This window comes from Podarcis raffonei, chromosome 8 (assembly GCF_027172205.1).
Source record: "Podarcis raffonei isolate rPodRaf1 chromosome 8, rPodRaf1.pri, whole genome shotgun sequence".
Lineage (NCBI taxonomy): Eukaryota > Metazoa > Chordata > Lepidosauria > Squamata > Lacertidae > Podarcis > Podarcis raffonei.
Genome location: NC_070609.1, coordinates 83,972,027 through 83,993,850, shown reverse-complemented (window position 1 = coordinate 83,993,850; position 21,824 = coordinate 83,972,027). Strand labels below are relative to the sequence as shown.

Sequence of the window (21,824 nt, the reverse complement as noted above, 5' to 3'; positions counted from 1 at the left end):
TTATAGAAGGAGAACAAGCTCTGTGATGCCATCAGGAAAATGTTCTCCCATTAAGCTGGGAGTGCCATCTGGGGTGATTTCGCCTTAAGGGAAGCAGAGGAAAGGGGGCGAGGACCAAATTTGCCAGTACGATGGAGCAATTGCTGGTGGGGTCTCGCTTCTGAATGTACATTTGCTGTTCTTTTCAGGGCACAGGTTCAAGAAACATATTACCTTCGTTTTGCTTGACGGAGGCGACTGACATCAACAGGAGAGAGAATGAAGGCATCGACTAAAATGGCGACTGGAACTACCTTGGTAACTCTTAGACTGCTCTGGAATGACTCTTGAAGACATCTTGTGTTTAATTACACGGCACATTTATTGATGGGCCCAGGTTGTCACCAACATCTTACACTATATTGAAAAGATGACATTGGTACCAGTGTTTTTTTTTCTCTTTTACTGAGGCCGTTTCCACATGTGGGTTTCATTTTGTTTTTACTCATAATTGCTGGTCGGGGCTGTGGTTACATGCCTGACACACAATTTCAGATCAGGCAACTTCAGGTTCCAACTCTTAAATGGATTGGTTGCTGTGGGATGCAGGGCCTTTTTTCTCGTAGCCCCAGAGCTCTGAAACTCTTTTCCAAAGGATGTCAGCTGGTCTCCCTCTCTGACAGCAGAAAAAGATGGTTTTGTTTCCTCCCCCCTGAGTTCTCCACTGGTATCTCCACTGTTGCTGCTGCTGTTTTAAAACTGCCCAAATATGAAGATGCTTTCTTTCTCTGCTGGGATTTTGGAAGCTGGGGCCAGGGGGCCAGACGCTTGTGGGATTCCCAGTAGGGTAGGGCACCTGCTATGCTTCAGCCCCATCAAATGGCTTTTGTTGGTGGGAGATATATAGGAATCATCATCATCATCATAATTTATTATTTATACCCAACCCATCTGGCTGGGCTTCCCCAGCCACTCTGGGTGGCTTCCAATAAAACACTAAAATACAATAACCTATTAAACATTCAAAGCTTCCCTAAACAGGGCTGCCTTTAGATGTCTTCTAAAAGTTTGGTAGTTATTTTTCTCTTTGACATCTGGTTGGAGGGCGTTCCACAGGGCGGGTGCCACTACCAAGAAGGCCCTCTGCCTGGTTCCCTGTAACTTGGCTTCTCACAGCAAGGGAACCGCCAGAAGGCCCTCAGCGCTGGACCTCAGTGTCTGGGCAGAACGATGGAGGTGGAGATGCTCCTTCTGGTATACTGGACCGAGGCCATTTAGGGCTTCAAAGGTCAGCACCAACACTTTGAATTGTGCTCAGAAACATACTGGGAGCCAATGTAGGTCTTTCAAGACCGGTGTTCTGTGGTCTCGGCGGCCGCTCCCAGTCACCAGTCTAGCTGCCGCATTCTGGATTAGTTGTAGTTTCTGGGTCACCTTCAAAGGTAGCCCCACATAGAGCGCATTGCAGTAGTCCAAGCGAGAGATAACCAGAGCATGCACCACTCTGGCGAGACAGTCTGTGGGCAGGTGGGGTCTCAGCCTGCGTACCAGATGGAGCTGATGAACAGCTGCCCTGGACACAGAGTTGACCTGCACCTCCATGGACAGGGAGGTTTGAGCCTTTTGAGCTTAAAACAGACCCCACTCCCCTCTCTTTTCCCCTTCTGATCCGCCCCGATCCACAGCGCCGGAAACAATCCCGCTCCAGGAGCGAGAACTCTGACTACACGGAGAAGGAGAAAGAGATGATGGCCGAGATAGAGCTGAGGAAGCTGCAGCAACAGTTCCGGATCATGGTGGAGAATAGGAAGTCTTTTGGCATCAAGACTCAACGGCAGTTGTTCCAGCAGGAGTAAGTGGGGCAGAGTTTTGCGAGGGGGCGGCCACATGAAGGGACGGCCACAGGGACCAGAGGTGGGGAAGCTCAGGCCCAGGGGCCAAATGCGGACCCCAGGTCTCCCTGTTTGGCCCTCGGAACTATCCCCAGGAGTATAGCCCTTGCTTTTCAAAGGCGAAGGTGCCAAATCCGTGGTTTTTTTTGCCCCAATCCCCACCTGTCATGGCTCCCATCTGATGAAGGACATGGAATTACATGACGGTTTCTGCCAGAAGCTTTAATGACCACTGTGGATACGCTATTGACAAAAAAAGAAAATAAAAAATCTCTCCTATAGAAAAACTATGGAAACATTAGGTAAAGGTAAAGGGACCCCTGACCATTAGGTCCAGTCATGACAGACTCTGGGGTTGCAGTGCTCATCTCGCTTTACTGGCTGAGGGAGCCGGCATGCAGCTTCCGGGTCATGTGGCCAGCATGACTAAGCCGCTTCTGGTGAACCAGAGCAGTGCACGGAAACACCGTTTACCTTCCCAACGGAGAGGTACCTATTTATCTACTTGCACTTTGAGGTGCTTTCAAACTGCTAGGTTGGCAGGAGCAGGGACCGAGCAACGGGAGCTCACCCTGTTGCGGGGATTCGAACCACCAACCTTCTGATCGGCAAGTCCCAGGCTCTGTGGTTTAACCCACAGTGCCACCTGCGTCCCGCTACGGAAACATTAAGACATTTTAAAAATATCCTAAAGAAAAAGCAATCTCAGCACAGTGGCGGCTCCTTTTCCCAACAACTCCTTGGGAACTCGCCTCCCTCTTTCCCATAGTGCACATTCCTTAACCACTATTCTGCACCTGTTCTGTTTGGGGCTGAAGGAAGGTCTGTGGTACATATTGCCATGTTGACTTAGATCAATATCACCAGCCCCCGACCCCTTTTCCGGACCAGACCCCCTCTTTCCGATGCCCACTGGCATTAAGACAATAGCCTCCCACTATGAGTTGGTTCCAGCGTCCAGTATTGGAGGCGCACTGTACATGGCGGCTCTGCTTTCGTTCCTGATGGCCATTGGCTGCCACTTTTTACGGATCCACCCCATCTCCTTTCAAAGCCATGTAGGTGAACTCCACCCCCCTTGCACCTGTGTCCCGTTGTGCGGAGAAGTATTACCAAACGCACGGCTCAGTTGTGGGCCTCCATTGGTGCATCTGTGCAGTGTTTGATGTGAGGATGCGCACTCTTAACCTCTTTCCCTCCTCTGCCGCAGGAGGCAAATCCACGCCTTGAAACAAGAGCACGGCGAGATCGATTTACTTTTGAGCCTCACCAAGTCGCCTCGGAACCTTTTCATCGACGACCGCAACTGCATGGAGCTTAAATTCCTTTTGCAGACCAAGGACGAATACGACGCCCTCATCAGAGCCACCAAGGCCTTGATCTCAGAACTGGATGACAAGGTGCATGGTGGGAAATGTCCAGAGGGGTGTGAGGTCTGGTCCAGTCGTGACCGACTCTGGGGTTGCAGTGCTCATTTCGCTTTATTGGCCGAGGGAGCCGGCGTACAGCTTCCAGGTCATGTGGCCAGCATGACTAAGCCACTTCTGGCAAACCAGAGCAGCGCACGGAAACGCCGTTTACCTTCCCACCGGAGTGGTACCTATTTATCTACTTGCACTTTGACATGCCAGAAGCGGTTTACAGAGCCAGAGTCGGTCACGACTGGACCTAATGGTCAGGGGTCCCTTTACCTTTACCTTAAATTGAATTTAGAACAGTAAGAAAAGAGAATAAGATAGTGAATAGTTGGAAATAATTTTAGATTAAGAATGATATTGGAGAGCTGTTATATGCAGATAGAATGAAATTCAGAAGGGAGGGATCTGAGGAAGTCAATTAACAATGTAAGAGAAATTGGGTTTTTAAGGGATATGTGTTTAAGATTCCATCTTTTTTGTTTTTCTTGTTTAGTACTGTATTGTGTTTTCTTTTGTGTGTGTTCTTTTCTTTTTTCTAAGTTATATTTATTATACATAACTGTGGATTTTTTTTTTGAAAAAATAAAAACAGATCGGAACAGCAGCAGCAACATTTGATGTGTCTGTATAGACTTGTCTAAACAGAAATGCTGGGGGGGGAGGCACCAAAAAGTGGGTGTCTATGGGGTGAAGCGACCTCGTGGGTAAACTGGTGCCCGAGCTATTCATATAAAGGTCTTCATGGATCTCTTTTGTTTCAGATCATAGAACTGGAGAACAAGATTAAGAAACAGAAAATGCTTGTCATCAAAATGAGGCAGGAGTATGATGGCAGGTGGTTGCAGAAGCAGATCCAGCTCTTGGACAACCGACTCCACCACGTGAGCTGTGCCCCCCCCCCCCGCCTTTGCTGGTCCAGCCCCCCCCCCCCTGAGTCCCACACCTTCTGCCTCTGCTGAGAACCAGAGTCTGCCTCCTCGGGGAGGTGGCAATGAAATAATCTCACCCCCCGCAAAAAACAAACATTATAAACCCAGTTAAAAGCAGCGGGAACTGTTTATATTCTGCTCCCAAGCTTCAGGGGAGCATTCTGCAACACATACACACTGTGCTGGTCCTGTGGGTTACCCGAGAGGCGAGGTCCAAGTCCGGTCCGTGGTCAAAGGTGCAATGTGGAGGCAGTCCATAGTAGCTGAAGCTGGGTGCAAGGCAGGGAGTCGGGTGAAGGAACAGGCTTGCAAGCAGGGAGCCAGGGCGGGTCAGGAGCTCTGGCAGAAAAGCAGGACAGGGTTCAGGCAGGAACTAGCAACCAACAATGTTGCTCCCGGCTTTTATCTGCCCCGAGGCATAGGGCAGCCCCGATCCTCTGGTGACTCGCCTCTCCTGGCCTGGCGGCGAGCACTCCTCCTGCGGGAACTTAGGTCCCTCTGCCTCTCTGCCCTGAGCCTCTGCAGCTCAGGAGAGGCTGGAGGGTTACTGGACCCAGAGGCAACCTCAGCGTCCTCTGATGGGGCTGAGAGTGGAGCACTTGCAGGCAATGGGTCCTCCATCACCTCAGGAGCCAGAGCAGACTCAGCTGATGCCTGCACCTGAGGATCCAGCACAGGTGAGAACCCTTCAGGCTCAAGCCCCAGCCCTGGCTCAGCTGGTTCTGGAGGCGGGGAATCCTGTGCAGGCTGGGATCCCTCAGGTTCAGCATCCAAGTCTGAATCCCAGGCCATCACACACACACACACACACACACACACACACACACGAGGGAAGGACCAGCAGTCTTGCAGGGACCCCAGGATTTGTAGAAGGACCCATTTATTTATTTTTTGCGGGCGGGGGGAATCCCAAGGAGGAGAAAATGTTGCACAATATCCCCAGAAGATCTCAGTGGCACAGGATGCTGAGAGTGGAGAGAAAAACTGGGTGGGAGGGATGGGGGACCTCAGACCCAGGGGCCAAATGTGGCCCTCCAAGGTCCTCTCTGGCCCTCATGTCTCTCCCCAAGCCACATTCCCTCTCTGTGGGTCACAACTCTCGCTACCTCTGCTTCACATCTTCCTGGGATGTGCCCTCGAATTCCAGCCAAAGTAAACATATTAAAAAACAACACCCAATCTAAAATCATGACTATTCCTCGAGACGGCACAGACTTATGCCGAGGTGGTTCAGCACCTCTTTGCAGGAAGAAGGTTTTGCAGTTTAGGACAGTAATAATAATAATAATAATTTATTATTTATACCCCACCCATCTGGCTGGGTTTCCCCAGCCACTCTGGGCGGCTTCCAACAAAACACTAAAATACAATAACCTATTAAACATTCAAAGCTTCCATAAACAGGGCTGCCTTTAGATGTATTCTAAAAGTTTGGTAGTTATTTTTCTCTTTGACATCTGGTGGGAGGGCGTTCCACAGGGCGGGTGCCACTACCGAGAAGGCCCTCTGCCTGGTTCCCTGTAACTTGGCTTCTCGCAACGAGGGAACCACCAGAAGGCCCTCAGTGCTGGACCTCAGTGTCTGGGCAGAACGATAGAGGTGGAGACGCTCCTTCAGGTATACAGGACCAAGGCCGTTAAGGGCTTTAAAGGTCAGCACCAACACTTTGAATTGTGCTCGGAAACTGGGAGCCAATGTAGGTCTTTCAAGACCAGTGTTATGTGGTCTCGGCGGCCGCTCCCAGTCACCAGTCTAGCTGCCGCATTCTGGATTAGTTGTAGTTTCCGGGTCACCTTCAAAGGTAGCCCCACATAGAGTGCATTGCAGTAGTCCAAGCGAGAGATAACCAGAGCATGTGCCACTCTGGTGAGACAGTCTGCAGGCAGGTAGGGTCTCAGCCTGCGTACCAGATGGAGCTGATAAACAGCTGCCCTGGACACAGAATTGACCTGCACCTCCATGGACAGCTGTGAGTCCAAAATGACTCCCAGGCTGCGTATCTAGTCCTTCAGAGGCACAGTTACCCCATTCAGGACCAGGGAGTCCTCCATACCCACCTGCCCCCTGTCCCCCCAAAACAGTACTTCTGTCTTGTCAGGATTCAACCCCTTCCTTATTTTGCTCTTTCCAGCTCACGGTTTATTTTGACACCATCCTGATCACCAATGCCAAACTCCGCGAGGAGATAGAAAACCTCCAGTGCCAGAAGTCTGTCTTCGATACCATCTACTCCCGGCTTCACAAAGAGCTAGAGCAGCAGAGGAAGACAATGGACTTGTCTATTGAGCAATCGACGCAAGCCTATGAGCAAAGGTGAGAGCAGCCAGTCCCAGGTTCAAATCCCGCCAGGTTCAAATCCTGGGATCCACCCCGCCCCCCACCCGAAACCCCGTAGAGATGCTACCAGTCGTTGTTGTTGTTTAGTCGTTTAGTCGTGTCCGACTCTTCGTGACCCCCTGGACCAGAGCACGCCAGGCCCTCCTGTCTTCCACTGCCTCCCGCAGTTTGATCAAACTCATGTTGGTAGCTTCCAGAACACTGTCCACCCATCTCGTCCTCTGTCGTCCCCTTCTCCTTGTGCCCTCCATCTTTCCCAACATCAGGGTCTGTTCCAGGGAGTCTTCTCTTCTCATGAGGTGGCCAGAGTATTGGAGCCTCAGCTTCAGGATCTGTCCTTCCAGTGAGCGCTCAGGGCTGATTTCCTTCAGAATGGATAGGTCTGATCTTCTTGCAGTCCATGGGACTCTCAAGAGTCTCCTCCAGCACCATAATTCAAAAACCAGTAGACAACACTGAACCAGATGGGTCAGTAGCATAGCTGTCAACTTACAGATTTGAAAATAAGGGACCAACAGCTTCGAAAATAAGGGATCAGCAGCCAAAAGAAGGGATCAACAATTACTTTGATAAAATACATATTTTGTTGCATGCAAATGGCTTTAGATACCTATTAGGTCCATAAATTACCATATAGCATATATTCAAGACAAAAAAACAGCAACAATTTGTTGTTGACAAAGGACATCTGGACATAGAAAGGGCCCCATTACCTTCAGTAGCTTATTTAAGGGACATCTATCAATAAGGGACAGCAGCGGGACATGGCGCTGGGATAAGGGACTGTCCCGCCAAATAAGGGACGCTTGACAGCTATGGTCAGTAGTGTGACTGTAAAAGGCAGCATCCTTGTGTTCCTGTCCTATTTCTGAACATGCATTTTCCTGCATTGCTGGGGGTTGGACTAGATGACCTTTGGGGACGCCTTCCAACTCTGATTCCATAATTTCCCCATCACCACCACTTCTGCCCGCTTCTAGGGTGGAGGCTCTTGCCAGGATCTCTGCAATGAAGGAGCGGCGCTGCAAGGACATCGCGCAGTTCAACATTGAGTTTCGGGAGCTGGAGCGGATCTACAACCATGAGACCAAGCTGAAGGCTTTCATGCTCATCAAGTCGGTTGACCGCTCAGAATTTGAGGAGCAGGCCAAAAAGGAAGAAGGTAGGGTTAGGGTTAAGGGTTAAGGGTTAAGGGTTAAGGGTTAAGGGTTAAGGGTTAAGGGTTAAGGGTTAGGGTTAAGGGTTAAGGGTTTAGGGTTTAGGGATTAGGGTTTGGGTTTGGGTTGGGGTTGGGGTTGGGGTTGGGTTAGGGTTAAGGGTTAAGGGTTAAGGGTTAAGGGTTAAGGGTTAGGGTTAGGGTTGGGGTTGGGGTTGGGGTTGGGGTTGGGTTAGGGTTAGGGTTAAGGGTTAAGGGTTAAGGGTTAAGGGTTAAGGGTTAAGGGTTAAGGGTTTAGGTTTAGGGTTAGGGTTAGGGTTGGGGTTGGGTTAGGGTTAGGGTTAGGGTTGAGTTAGGGTTAGGGTTGGGGTTGGGGTTGGGGTTGGGGTTGGGGTTGGGGTTGGGGTTGGGTTAGGGTTGGGTTGGGTTGGGGTTGGGGTTGGGGTTGGGTTAGGGTTGGGGTTGGGGTTGGGGTTGGGGTTGGGGTTAGGGGTTAGGGGTTAGGGGTTAGGGGCTAGGGGTTAGGGTTAGGGGTTGTTGTAAACAAAAATCTGCCCTTTCCTCCCCTTATGGGGTATCCAAGAGCCCATATGGACTCCTTACGTAGGTTCCCTATTGGTAGGAGAAAATAACAGAGGCCAACCAGAGAATATTGAGTAGCAAAGCAGCTAGTAAGCCTGATCTTTATTGATCTGTTGCAACAGGGTCCTCACTCACTACAAGCAGGAGGGAGGAGGAACCCAGAACAATGGTGTGCAAGCCCTTCTAAAGACTTTTGAAATTGCCCACCCCGTAGCTCAAGACCACCCCAAAAAACATCATACATACATCACAGAAGGAGGCGGTCTACAACAGAAATCCTGTTTGCCAGGATACCTGTTAATGGTCACTGATTGCTTTACCTGGGCAGCCTGGCCATTCTTTTGTGATGGTTAATACTTTTAGTTCCTGAATCCAGGTCATGGGCTCACCTTACACAAATACGTCCTTCAGACAAGATTTGTAAGCAAAAAGACAAAGGGAAGGTTTTCCCCATTTCCTTCCTCCTTGCAGACAAATATATTGAGGTCGATTTGGGAGAGTCAAAATGGCTTCAGGATTGATCTCCTGTACTATTTCAGACACGTGGTTTATATACTTGTGTGTGTGTTTGCCTTGTACATTTATAAACATTTATTTTATATTTGGGACTTTAGAATTCTTACAACAATATACTTTAAAGTTATGATTTAAAGGCTTGCTGAAGACACTCCTGTATTTATGAAAAGAATAGATTTAAAATTTCTGCTGTTAGGGTCTGCTTTGTATATTTTAGCGTTGCTCAGCCTTTGGGCCCCTGAATGTGTGAAGCAGAACACACTGGCTGCTGAAAGCGAGAGGACGGATCCTGTGGGCGGTATTCAGTCACGGTGCAGTCATGAAACTGGCTCTTATCCCGGCCTGTTTGGTTGCTTGACACCACAGCTTCCATGACTTTAAATTTCAGCTCTTTAATTGCTGCCTTTTAGTGGGTTGAGCAATTGATGATAATAATAATAAAATTTTATTTATATCCCGCCCTCCCCAGCTGAAGCTGGGCTTAGAGCGGCTAACAACAGTAAAATGATACAGCATTCTAAAATCAATTCATTATAAAATCAGTTCAAATCAAATTGATGGCAACCATTGGGCTAGAGTTCTGTGAAGAATTACCAAAGGAGGAGGTCAGGCTGTGCCTTGGCCAAAGGCCTGGTGGAACAGCTCTGTCTTGCAGGCCCTGCAGAAAGATGTCAAGTCCTGCAGGGCCCTAGTCTCTTGTGACAGAGCGTTCCACCAGATTGGAGCCACTGCTGAGAAAGCCCTGGCTCTGGTTGAGGCCAGCCTAACCTCCCTGTGGCCTGGGACCTCCAAGATGTTTTTGTTTGAAGACCGTAAGGTCCTCCGTGGGACATACCAGGAGAGGCGGTCCCGTAGGTACGAGGGTCCTAGGCCGTATAGGGCTTTAAAGGTTAAAACCAGCACCTAAAACCTGATCCTGGACTCCACCGGGAGCCAGTGCAGTTGGTATAGCACTGGGTGAATGTGATCCCGCAGTGATGTTTTTTCATGAGTGTTTTGAGTCCGTGGGAGCGAGTTAGCTGGCTTGATGCCCGAGTCTCCTGCAATTCTTGGGGTCCTGGATCCAACAAGGGTCAAAATTGAATGGAGAATTCCGCTGTTGAGTTCCCCAGGCAAAGGGCATAAGAACCACCTAAGTATGGTCCTTTGTATAAAGAAGGAAGTAGCTTTGTGCCGGAGGGCAAATGGGTGGGTCCCCTCCTTCACCTGGCTGGTGGTGAGAAAGACCAAGACAAAGAGTGTGTGTGATCTGAGCCCGAAAAGGCAGAAGCCAGAGAGTGAGAGCCATGCTTGATTTCTGTTTAAATCCAGGCCTGTGGCTATGGGAGAAGCAAGACCTTCTTGGGGTATTAATGCTATGAACCCCTCTATCTTAGGCTCAGGTTGTATATACGTGTAAATAAACCAAATATCTCCATAGTCTCTGCTGTCCCACATTCTGCAAGGAAACACTAACCTGTCAGGAATGAGCCAGCTCCCAGTGAAGGTTTGCAGCCAACTGCAGTAAGCAGCCAGGAACAGGGAGACTTAGATGTTAGGCAGGGGAGAGCCGGCAGCGGCAGACTGCTGCTTTTCCTGACCTTGATGGGTGAGCTGATAAGGCAGTAGCTGAGAGCAGGCTAGAACACAGCCAAAGCTCGTAGGAAGCACAAAAAGGCACGAAGAGTCTCAGAGGCAGCCTCTCAGACCAGGGAGAGGGTGGACCTGATCCACTCAGTCCAAAGAGTCGGTGAATGGGAGGGCTGCTAGACAGGAAGCAAAACAAGAGACGTGAAAGTCGTAAGTTCAATATCTTCTGTAGATCCCGGAAGGAATCTTCAGAAGGGTCATCTTGTGTAATGATGCCAGAGGTTTGTTAGAGCCGTCCAGAGTTATTTTTTATGTCTTGGCAATAAATCCTCCTTTTTAATTATCTATGCTTACTGTGTTATCAACCTGGGATCCTGGACAGAACCCTAGGTAAGTACCTGGAACCCCCTGGAGCCTTGCACCCCTCAGAGACTGAGGTGGCAAGAGACAATTTTATGAACCCTCCCCCTTGAATCCCTTCTAGCTCTCAAGGCCAAGAAGCGAGCCAAGACCAAGGGGGAGAGCTTTGAGAGTTACGAGGTTGCCTACATGCGACTGCTGAAGCTGACGGAAAACGGGGACATTGACCTGCTGGTGGAGGATTTCATTGAGAAGGAGGAGAAGAACTTTGCCTACTTCAGCTACGTCACCGAACTGAACAATGACAATGAGAGGCTGCAGAAGAGGATCGAAGACGTCCAGGTCTTCTCTCTGCCCTCCCCCCCTTCCTACGCCCCTCACTTGTCCCTGGTCTTCTGGCCCTGGCTCCCCAGGCTGGGCTCTGGGCTGCTGATCCTGCAGCAAGTGGGCTGTGTAATAATATTATTATTATTTATATCCCGCCCTCCCTGGCCGAAGCCGGGCTCAGGGCGGCTAACAACAATAAAATAGTACAACATTCCAAAATCATTTCATTATAAAATTAATTCAACTCAAATTGATGGCAACCATTAGGCTAAAGTTCTGTGAATATTGCCAAAGGAGGGGGTCAGGCTGTGCCCTAGCCAAAGGCCTGGTGGAACAGCTCTGTCTTGCAGGCCCTGCGGAAAGATGTCAAGTCCCGCAGGGCCCTAGTCTCTTGTGACAGAGCGTTCCACCAGATTGGGGCCACGGCCGAAAAAGCCCTGGCTCTGGTTGAGGCCAGCCTAACCTCTCTGTGGCCTGGGACCTTCAGGATGTTTTTGTTTGAAGACCGTAAGGTCCTCCGTGGGACATACCAGGAGAGGCGGTCCCGTAGGTACGAGGGTCCTAGGCTGTGAAGGGCTTTAAAGGTTAAAACCAGCACCTTAAACCTGATCCTGTACCCCACCAGTGCAGCTGGTGACTCCTGGATGGAAATAGCTTGGCCACAGCTGTCCATGCCCTGGTAACCACACAGTGCTGCAATGCCCTTGGCTTGGTATGGAGGCTGCAGCTGGCGCAGAACATGGCAGTCAAATGCCCACCAGCATGCAACACGTTGCTTGAGGGTCTGCCACTGGCTGCCAGTTTGCTACCAGGCCACAGTCAAGGTGCTGGTACTGCCATCTAAGGCCCTGCGCAGCTCAGAACCAGGTTGCTTAATAATAATAATAATAATAATAATAATAATAATAATAATAATAATAATTTATTATTTATACCCCGTCCATCTGGCTGAGTTTGTTAAAAACAATACAGCATTAAATATTAAAAACTTCCCTAAACAGGGCTGCCTTCAGATGTCTTTTAAAAAGAAGATAGCTACTTATTTCCTTCACATCTGAAGGGAGGGCGTTCCACAGGGCGGGTGCCACTACTGAGAAGGCCCTCTGACTGGTTCCCTGTAACTTGGCTTCTCGGGGTGAGGGAACCGCCAGAAGGCCCTCGGTGCTGGATCTCAGTGTCCGGGCTGAACGATGGGGGTGGAGACGCTCCTTCTGGACCGAGGCCGTTTAGGGCTTTCAAGGTCAGCACCAACACTTTGAATTGTGCTCGGAAACGTACTGGGAGCCAATGCAGATCTCTCAGGACCGGTGTTATGTGGTCCCAGCGGCCAATCCCAGTCACCATCCTTGTACAGTCATACCTCGGGTTACAGACGCTTCAGGTTGTTTTTTTCCGGACGCGCCGAAACCTGGAAGTACTGTAACAGGTTACTTCCGGGTTTTGGCGGTCGCGCATGCGCAGAAGTGCTAAATTGCGGTTTGCGCATGCGCAGAAGCGCCAAATCGCAACCTGCATGTGCGCAGACACGGCACTGCGGGTTGCGAATGTGCCTCCCGCATGGATCACGTTCGCAACCTGAGCATCCACTGTACCTCCCAGGAAGCAGTCAAGGACATTTTTCTTCTAACAGGTTTTCCCAGCTAGATAAGAGGGTCTACAAGTCTCTACTTGTTAGGGTTTTCGTTTTGCTTTAAGCCAGTCTTTCCCAGACTTGGGTCGCCAGCTGTTTTCGGACTACAACTCCTATCATCCCTAGGAAGCAGGTCAGGGATGATGGGAGTTGTAGTCTTAAAAACACCTGGAGACCTAAATTTGGGAAACACTGTTTTAAACGTACTTTTTTGTGTGTTTTTAAGTGTTTTTAACTATTTTATGTGTAAATTGCCTTGAGATGGTGGCTTGGGAGGTGATTAAGAAATCAGTTGCAATAATAATAAAATAAAGAATGTGCGTGAGAGAAACATTTCAGGAGCTAAAATTGACTCATTGCTGCCACCATGTAGCCAATGAAGGGACTACAAGATGGCTAAACCTCTCTATCACCACCAGCTACTCTTTTGGTTGGGAGTTGGACCATAGCTGTCAACGTTTCCCTTTTTTAAAGAGAAATTCCCTTATTCCGATTAGGATTCCTCGCAAGAAAAGGGAAAAGTTGACAGCTATGAGTTGGACCAAACCACTTGATGTACGCTCTCAAAATGCTTTCACCAACACCCAGCCATGAATCCCGGAATGCGCACCAGATTCCTTCTAAAAAGGAGTCTGCAACATCGACAGCTACAGGAACAAAAACAGAATTCTCTGATTAATCCATCCATTAAAAGATTTTATCTTGTTATTTCCATTTGCTTATACATATTCATGCAAAGGATGAAAGGGAAAAAATAAAACAAATAAATAAAAACTATAAGCATGCAAAGGAGTAAAATATTTTACTCTGATTAATCACCAGCTATGCTATATTATCATTAATACCCATTAATTTCCATTAATGGACCTGCAGTCTTTAATAATTATACAGCCTAGGCAGGGGGCACCAACTCTTTTGGGCCCCTGCGTGCATAAGTGGATATCTATTGGCGACAGACGGTTTCTTCTTTCAAGACTAGCATTGCACTCAGGTGGCACATAATTCCAACTTTTCTTTACCTAATAGTTTTCACATTTTATGTGATCTTTCAGATGAAGTGAGATCGAGGACTCAGCTATACAGCTGCAAATAAAACGTGTGTTGTAAGGTGCATTATACAAATGCGACACTAGATGGCGATAGTGAGCTGTTGCAAATTCAATATATTTCTCAAAACCTTTCTTTAAAAAAGCACTTTCACAATTTTTTAAATATGTGCCTAGATTCCACCCTACTTCTGGAAATCTAGTGCGGTTGGAGCGACACACATAGGATAAAGGGAGGAGCTACGTATGTTGCTCCACCCACTTTTGCCCCTGGCCCCGCCCACCAGCTGCATGTGGGCTCCCGGAAACTTACCAATGAGAAAATATGGCCCTCACAATTTTTGGGGGAAAGGTTCTGGACTCTCTGCCTGAGCCCCTTTGTGCCCTTCTGTGTTCTGTAGAATGAAATCAGCAAGCTGAAATCCGAGCACAAGAAGGAGGAAGACATCGCTCACGGCAACTTGAAAGAACTGGAGGTAAATGGGGCACATCTACATGTGGGGCTGACCTGGGGGGTCCTGTCGCTGTGGGGAAAGGCTGCAATGTTTGGGGCTTTCGAGTCCCATAGCTCAAAGGCAGCGTGTCAGCGTGTCCCGGGTTCAATGCCCAGTGGCATCTCCTGGGAGGGGTTGAGAGCTGCTGTCAGTGCAGACAGTGCCAGATTTACATATAAGCTAAACAAGCTATAGCTTAGGGCCCCACTCTCTTGGGGGCCTGGGGCGCGGGTGGCACTGTGGGTTAAACCACAGAACCTAGGACTTGCTGATCAGAAGGTCGGCAGTTCGAATCCCCACCACGGGGTGAGCTCCCGTTGCTCGGTCCCTGCTCCTGCCAACCTAGCAGTTCAAAAGCACGTCAAAGTGCAAGTAGTACCTTCCTCTGGTGGGAAGGTAAACAGCGTTTCCGTGCGCTGCTCTGGTTTGCCAGAAGCGGGTTAGTTATGCTGGCCACATGACCCGGAAGCTGTACGCTGGCTCCCTCAGCCAATAAAGCGAGATGAGCACCGCAACCCCAGAGTTGGCCACGACTGGACCTAGTGGTCAGGGGTCCCTTTACCTTTACCCCTGACCGTTAGGTCCAGTCACGGACAACTCTGGGGTTGCGCGCTCATCTCGCTCTATAGGCCGAGGGAGCCGGCGTTTGTCCGCAGACAGCTTCTGGGTCATGTGGCCAGCATGACTAAGCCGCTTCTGGAGAACCAGAGCAGCGCATGGAAACGCTGTTTACCTTCCCACCAGAGTGGTACCTATTTATCTACTTGCACTTGACGTGCTTTTGAACTGCTGGTTGGCAGGAGCAGCAACCGAACAACGGGAGCTCAACCTTAAAAGGGAACAGGCATGACTGTTGTGTGTCACATGCCTGTTTACTTCCAGCACAGTCTAGGAACTTCCGTTTGTATATAGCTTTTGTATTGCTGCTGTTTTGCTGGACACGAAGGGAAGCAGACATGTTTTTTCCTTTGCTCCTGCTGCTGAATAAAATGCTCCAATATACTGCTTACACATGGCTCTGTCCGCCTCTTCTGCTGTGAGAAGATTTACACATTCTGCTGATAGAGCGTGCACGGGTCTCTAAACGTATCTGAGGCTTGTGTCGCTGATTGATGCTGTTCCAAGGGAGGCTGGTGATCGTCCAGCTGCCGGCCAGTGGCTGGAGCCAGCTGGGGGCCTGCCTAATGCCCCTGTCTCCCTGGCAGTATCCCAATAGCTCTGATGTTATGTACTGAGTTGAATAGGATCTAAAAGGCAGCAGCCTGATTGGTCCTAGAACAATAGGGTCCAGAATGCAGCAGTCTGATTGGTCCACAGGAGCCACCCAATCCAGTTCCAGGTGGAAGTAAATCCGCAACCTGATTGGCTACAGGTGAATCCCGGAATTAGCCAATCACGTGCGGCCCATTGTGTAAATAATGTATATAAAGCAGACATTCTGGGGGAACTTCCATTCCTCCTCACCGCTATGAGCTGAATAAAGAGCATGAAATCCACTCTCGACTCCGATTATATTTCACCTGACCACCTCTCCTTTGGCCCACAGGATAAGCTGCAGAAGACCACGGAAGCTGCCAACCTGTATGAGTACAAGCTGAAAGAGAACAGAAAGATCCTGGACCAGCTGAAGCAGGCGGTGGACTTCCTGTTCAAGAAAACTGGCTGCGATGCCACCAAGATCGGGGAGCACCTGGGCGAGACGGGGGAGATCACAGATCAGAACCTGATGCAGTATTTCAGTGAGTGACGGGGCCCTGTTGTTGTGTTGTTGTTTAGTCGTTTAGTTGTGTCCGACTCTTCGTGACCCCCTGGACCAGAGCACGCCAGGCACTCCTGTCTTCCACTGTCTCCCACAGTTTGGTCAAACTCATGCTGGTAGCTTTGCGAACACTGTCCCACCATCTCGTCCTCTGTCGTCCCCTTCTCCTTGTGCCCTCCATCTTTCCCAACATCAGGGTCTTTTCCAGGGAGTCTTCTCTTCTCATGAGGTGAGTATTGGAGCCTCAGCTTCAGGATCTGTCCTTGCAGTGAGCACTCAGGGCTGATTTCCTTCAGAATGGATAGGTTTGATCTTCTTGCAGTCCATGGGACTCTCAAGAATCTCCTCCAGCACCATAATTCAAAAGCATCCATTCTTTGGCGATCAGCCTTCTTTATGGTCCAGCTCTCACTTCCATACATCACTACTGGGAAAACCATAGCTTGAACTATACGGACCTTTGTTGGCAAGGTGATGTCTCTACTTTTTAAGATGCTGTCTAGGTTTGTCATTGCTTTTCTCCCAAGAAGCAGGCGTCTTTTAATTTTGTGGCTGCTGTTACCATCTGCAGTGATCATGGAGCCCAAGAAAGTAAAATCTCTCACTGCCTCCATTTCTTCCCCTTCTATTTGCCAGGAAGTGATGGGCCCAGTGGCCATGATCTTAGTTTTTTTGATGTTGAGCTTCAGATCATATTTAGACTATATCCAGACCATATCCAGACGGCGCCCTAGACCAGGCCCATCTCTTGGGTTGCTTCTGCAATGGACCCAGATGCACACCAGACACCAAAATCATCACGGGGCTGGCAACACCTCTGCAGTGTTTCAGGCACAGGATCTTTCCCTGGAGATGCCACTAGGATTTGAATCTGGGACCATCTGCCTGCCACGGAGGCACTCTGCCCCTGAGCTATGGCCAGATCCCTGGAAATCTCCATTGGGCAAGAACGTTCCACGTTGCTGGAATCCATTGCCCAGAAGCTCCAGCAGGCAGCACGGCCCATTGCTAGAAATGATGGGAGTTTTAGTCTAGCAAGATGTTTGAAGCTATCTGCCTCGCTTGGGGAGCATGGAGCTCTCTGCATGCTGTTTCTGGAGGTCCCAGGATGTTCTTGCAAGATCTTGCGGGGCTGTCAGGAACATCCCAGACCTTGTGCTCAGAGAGGGCCTTGCTTCCCAACTAAGGTGGAGAGCTTAAAAGGTTTTTATGGACCAGGAAAACCCATCCCAAAAAGAGTGTTTAAGCTTTCTGCCTTACTTGCATTTAATTTCTGGGATTTCAGCCCTTCAAGCAGCCTTCAACCATGTATGGTTAGAATGGCACAAGTTAAATGTGTGTTAAGTTAAATGTGTTACAGGTAGGTAGCCGTGTTGGTCTGCCGTAGTCGAAACAAAACAAAATAAATAAAATAAAATAATAAAAAAAATCCTTCCAGTAGCACCTTAGAGACCAACTGAGTTAGTTATTGGTATGAGCTTTTGTGTGCATGCAATGCATGTTAAGTAAACTTACAATTGCCACATTGGCCTCACTGTTTCTCCAAATTCGAACTGCGAAAAGTTAAAGTGCGGCTTATATTTATGACCTTACGGTATGCAGCCAGGAGCAGCGAGGAAGGGAGCAACTTATATTGGGGTATTTTTTATTTTTTCTTCCCCCCCATCAATTTTAAAGGTGCTGCTTGTATTCGGGTGCGGCTTATATTTGGGCCAATATGGTACAATCATAATAGTGGATGCATTGCAAGAAGCAATTGCAAGAAGCAATGCAGATCTGCTTGTGTTGCCTTTCAGCTTGATCTACTTTTCCCTGTGCACAGGCGCGGGCAAATGATTAGTGGGCAACTTAAGCTGCATTTTCTGTGAAGTCCCATTGTACAACACGGAGCTTGCATGCCATTCTCTTGAAGCAACTTGTGATTTTCAGTGCTCCTACATGCTTAGCTTTGGGAAAGACAGTGGTTAAAAAGACTCCCTTGCATGCAGATTCTGTAGCTCCAGGACACTGGCGACTGTGGGAACTATGGGATGTGATCCATGAGAGGCAGTCAAGTACAACATTCCTTGTAACGCTAGAGAAGACATGCGAGGGAATGTTTGGTCCAGCCAGTCAAAACTTCCTGTTCCTCCTGGCTGGAGCATCCTTCCTTTTGCATGTGATAGAAGGTGGGCGTGACCTTACCTGTCCAGGTAACAAAAGGACAAGTCACGCAGCACACCTCTTTCTCTTTGACTTCCTTCATCGTTTGACCAGCTTCTAGCTAGGACTGCTCTGATAGCTCTCAGCTAGCAGCAGCACTGGGATTATTCCCCCATATGGGGTAGATCCACATGTACATATTGGTAGCTAAGTCTGCCTTCAGGAATCCAACTGTGAACTGATGTGAGTAAACTTCTTTTGTTGACTTTGAATAAGATTGCCATGTCTTTATTCTTTTAAGAGGGATTCAAGGGAACTTACCAGGAATGTACAATTTAATCTGAGACAGGTTGAATGGTATAATAGTGAGAGGCTCACACGAGCCTGCAACCAGTTATCTGCTGTGCATCTGAAAAGGGGGAATGTAACTCTGCTACATAAAGGAACTTGCTAGCGCAAGTTAGGAAGGATATTAATAAACAATATATCCTCTCCTTCCACTCTGAACATTCCCACAGAAACAGCAAGGGGTCTTTGACCCCTAGTGACCTCCAGCCAATACGGCACCGCTCCTGAAGTACACCACTTGTCTCCTCCCTGCAGGCATCCTGGAGAAGAAAAGCAACGACCTCTTGCTGATCGAATCTTTCCTGCGTTACAAGGAGCTGGAGGGGGAGCTGGATTCGGTCCCCATGCTGAACCCCTTTTTGGGCGGCTCCGCCTTCCTGAAGAAACTAGAGACCATTAAGATTGCGCCACCTTCTTTCAGCGTCGATCCCTTCGCAGAGACGCTGGAGCCCTGTAAGTAACTGTGGCTCTGATGCAGAGGACAGTGAGGCAAAATGTTTCTGGATGCTCTCAATATATGCAGCAGGCCTGCAGCCAGGGGTGAAACGAGGCTCTATTTCACCTGGGTCAAAGACCCAGTTTGGTACCAACACCATCCCACGCATTTGTGTACACACACACACACAGGCTGGTAACCCTCTGGAGGCTTCACCCGGGGCAAAAAACCTGGCTAGCTCCCCCATAGCTACGACTCTGCCTGCAGCTTACATGTGATTTACTTGCACAATTGCAGCTCTTCGGGGGGGGGGGACAAATAACAATAATAATAATTTCTTATTTATACCCCACCTGTCTGGCTGGGTTTATCCAGCCACTCTGAGTGGCTCCCAACAGAATATTAAAAATAAAATCAAACATTAAAAAATTCCCTAAACAGGGCATCCTTCAGATGTCTTCTAAAAGTCAGATAGTTGTTTATTTCCTTGACATCTGATGGGAGGGCGTTCCACAGGGTGGGCGCCGCTACCGAGAAGGCCCTCTGCCTGGTTCCCTGTAACCTCACTTCTCGCAGGGAGGGAACCGCCAGAAGGCCCTTGGCGCTGGACCTCAGTGTCCGGGCAGAACGATGGGGGTGGAGACTCTCCTTCAGGTATACTGGGCCGAGGCTGTTGAGGGCTTTAAAGGTCAGCAACAACACTTTGAATTGTGCTTGGAAAATGTACTGGGAGCCAATGTAGATCTTTCAGGACCGGTTTTATATGGTCTCGGTGGCCACTCCCAGTCACCAGTCTCACTGCTGCATTCTGGATTAGTTGCAATTTCTGGGTCACCTTCAAAGGTAGCCCCACATAGAGCACATTGCAGTAGGCCAAGCGGGAAGTAACCAGAGCATGCACACTCTGGGGAGACAGTCTGCAGGCAGGTATGGTCTCAGCCTGCGTACCAGATGGAGCTGGTAGACAGCTGCCCTGGATACAAAATTAACCTGCACCTCCATGGACAGCTGTGAGTCCAAAATGATTCCCAGGCTGTGCACCTGGTCCTTCAGGGGCACAGTTGCCCCATTCAGGACCAGGGAGTCTCCCACACCCGCCCCCTCCTGTCCCCCCAAAACAGTACTTCTATCTTGTCCAGATAGATGTCGCCGCCATCCATCCTCCAACCGGCTCCACTCACTCACACAGCCTTCACTGATTCTGATTTGAAAGAGAAGTAGAGCTGGGTATCATCCGCATAATGATGAACACCCAGCCCAGCCCCACTGATGAACTCTCCCAGTGGCTTCCTATAGATGTTAAAAAGCATGGGGGAGAGGACAGAACCCAGAGGCACCCCACAAGTGAGGGCCCAGGGATCTGAACACTCACCCTCCATCACCACTTTCTGGACACGGCCCAGGAGGAAGGAGCAGAACCACTGTATAACAGTGCCCCCAGCTTCCAACTCCTCTAGATGGTCCAGAAGGATGTTATGGTTGATGGTATCAAAGGCCACTGAGAGATCCAGCAGAACTAGGAAACAGCTTTCACCTTCGTCCCTAGCCCCCTGGAGATCATTGGCTAGTGCAACCAAGCAAACAAATGCAGAGCTGGGTAGGGGAGAATGGACAGTGGGAAGAGGCCATCCAAGATCTCACGTGACCATCCCAGAACTCTGTGAGCAAGGAGGAGAGCTTAAAAAGCTCTTTCCTTGCGGGGGTTTCTCATCACTGAAAGAGTTTTCAAGCCCTCCACTTTGTTTACTAGGCTCTGGGAAGGCCCCACAATGCCTCTGGGCAGCTCGTGAGTCAACCCGCAGCCTTCCAGAAGCCTTGCATGGCCATCCCAGAGTGTGGTGAGGAAGGGATAGTCTCCATGGACAGGGAAAGATGCTCCTGAACACCAGAGCATCTCCTGCTGCCAGCTGGCCTCCGCTGCCACCAGTCCTGTTTAGCAAAGGGGGAACTGAAATGCAAGTGAGAGGTTGGCAAACCGGCAGATCGTTTCCTGATCTTTCCCAAGGAAGACCCAAGTTTACGACGAGCTGAGCAAGGGGACGAGGGAGTCTTACTGGTCATCTGAAGCACGCTTGATCCTGGGCGGAGGGTGAGGAGGAGCAGGTGGCCAGGCTCAAATTCTGTTTTGTTGCAAGCTATAATTAAAAACCAAGCCTAATGTTGTGAATTCCACCTCTAAGCTGCAACCCCTTGAATTTCCCAACAGTGGAGGGTCCTCTGGACCACAGCACCCTGCGGGCCATGATCCTGGAGAACCTGGAGAGGGAGAAGATGAAATCGCTTAAAAACTCGGTGGAGAGAATGGAGGCCAGCCGAGAAAAGAAGAAGTATTCCACCATACCCTAAGAGGAGGCAGGCAAGCACCCCGGCCAGGAAGCCCAGGGATTCTCAGCCCAGTTCATAGACTATGTATGTGCGTATATATATATATATTTATATTTTAAAAAATACAAAATGGGATGGAGTACCAAAATGGGCTCTCTTTTGTAAACATAAAAGGTTATTAATAAAGGACACAATTTGACTTTTGCATTTCTACAGTCTCTGCAATTTTCTAACCTTTGCAATGTTTTATTTTTACTATTGGGACGTGGGTGGCGCTGTGGGTTAAACCACAGAGCCTAGGGCTTGCTTATCAGAAGGTCAGCGGTTTGAATCCCCATGACAGGGTGAGCTCCTGTTGCTCGGTCCCTGCTCCTGCCAACCTAGCAGTTCGAAAGCACGTCAAAGTGCAAGGAGATAAATAGGTACCACTCCGGCGGGAAGGTAAATGGCATTTCCGTGTGCTGCTCTGGTTCACCAGAAGCGGCTTAGTCATGCTGGCCACATGACCCGGAAGCTGTATGCCGGCTCCCTCGGCCAATAAAGCGAGATGAGGGCCGCAACCCCAGAGTTGGCCACGAC

At 49.3% G+C, this 21,824-nt stretch overlaps 1 protein-coding gene across 1 annotated transcript; it reads left to right on the top strand.

Moving 5' to 3' along the window:
* Window positions 1-204: 204 nt before the first annotated feature.
* On the top strand, window positions 205-21,444 carry LOC128419956 (coiled-coil domain-containing protein 63-like). The gene is made up of 11 exons (XM_053401272.1): window positions 205-297; window positions 1,665-1,831; window positions 3,082-3,271; window positions 4,051-4,170; window positions 6,350-6,531; window positions 7,536-7,717; window positions 10,863-11,080; window positions 14,143-14,217; window positions 15,782-15,974; window positions 18,740-18,937; window positions 21,127-21,444. The coding sequence occupies exons 1-11, from the start codon at window positions 259-261 to the stop codon at window positions 21,264-21,266; spliced, it is 1,704 nt and encodes a 567-aa protein (XP_053257247.1). The 5' UTR covers window positions 205-258; the 3' UTR covers window positions 21,267-21,444.
* Window positions 21,445-21,824: the final 380 nt, after the last annotated feature.

What these genes read in the sequence shown, in the direction of transcription:
- LOC128419956 (XM_053401272.1), top strand. Translation starts at nt 259, where the DNA reads ATGAAGGCATCGACTAAAATGGCGACTGGAACTACCTTG. An exon ending in TGGCGACTGGAACTACCTTG is followed by an intron (nt 298 to 1,664) that starts GTAACTCTTAGA and finishes CCCGATCCACAG; the next exon opens with CGCCGGAAACAATCCCGCTC. An exon ending in TGGACAACCGACTCCACCAC is followed by an intron (nt 4,171 to 6,349) that starts GTGAGCTGTGCC and finishes TGCTCTTTCCAG; the next exon opens with CTCACGGTTTATTTTGACAC.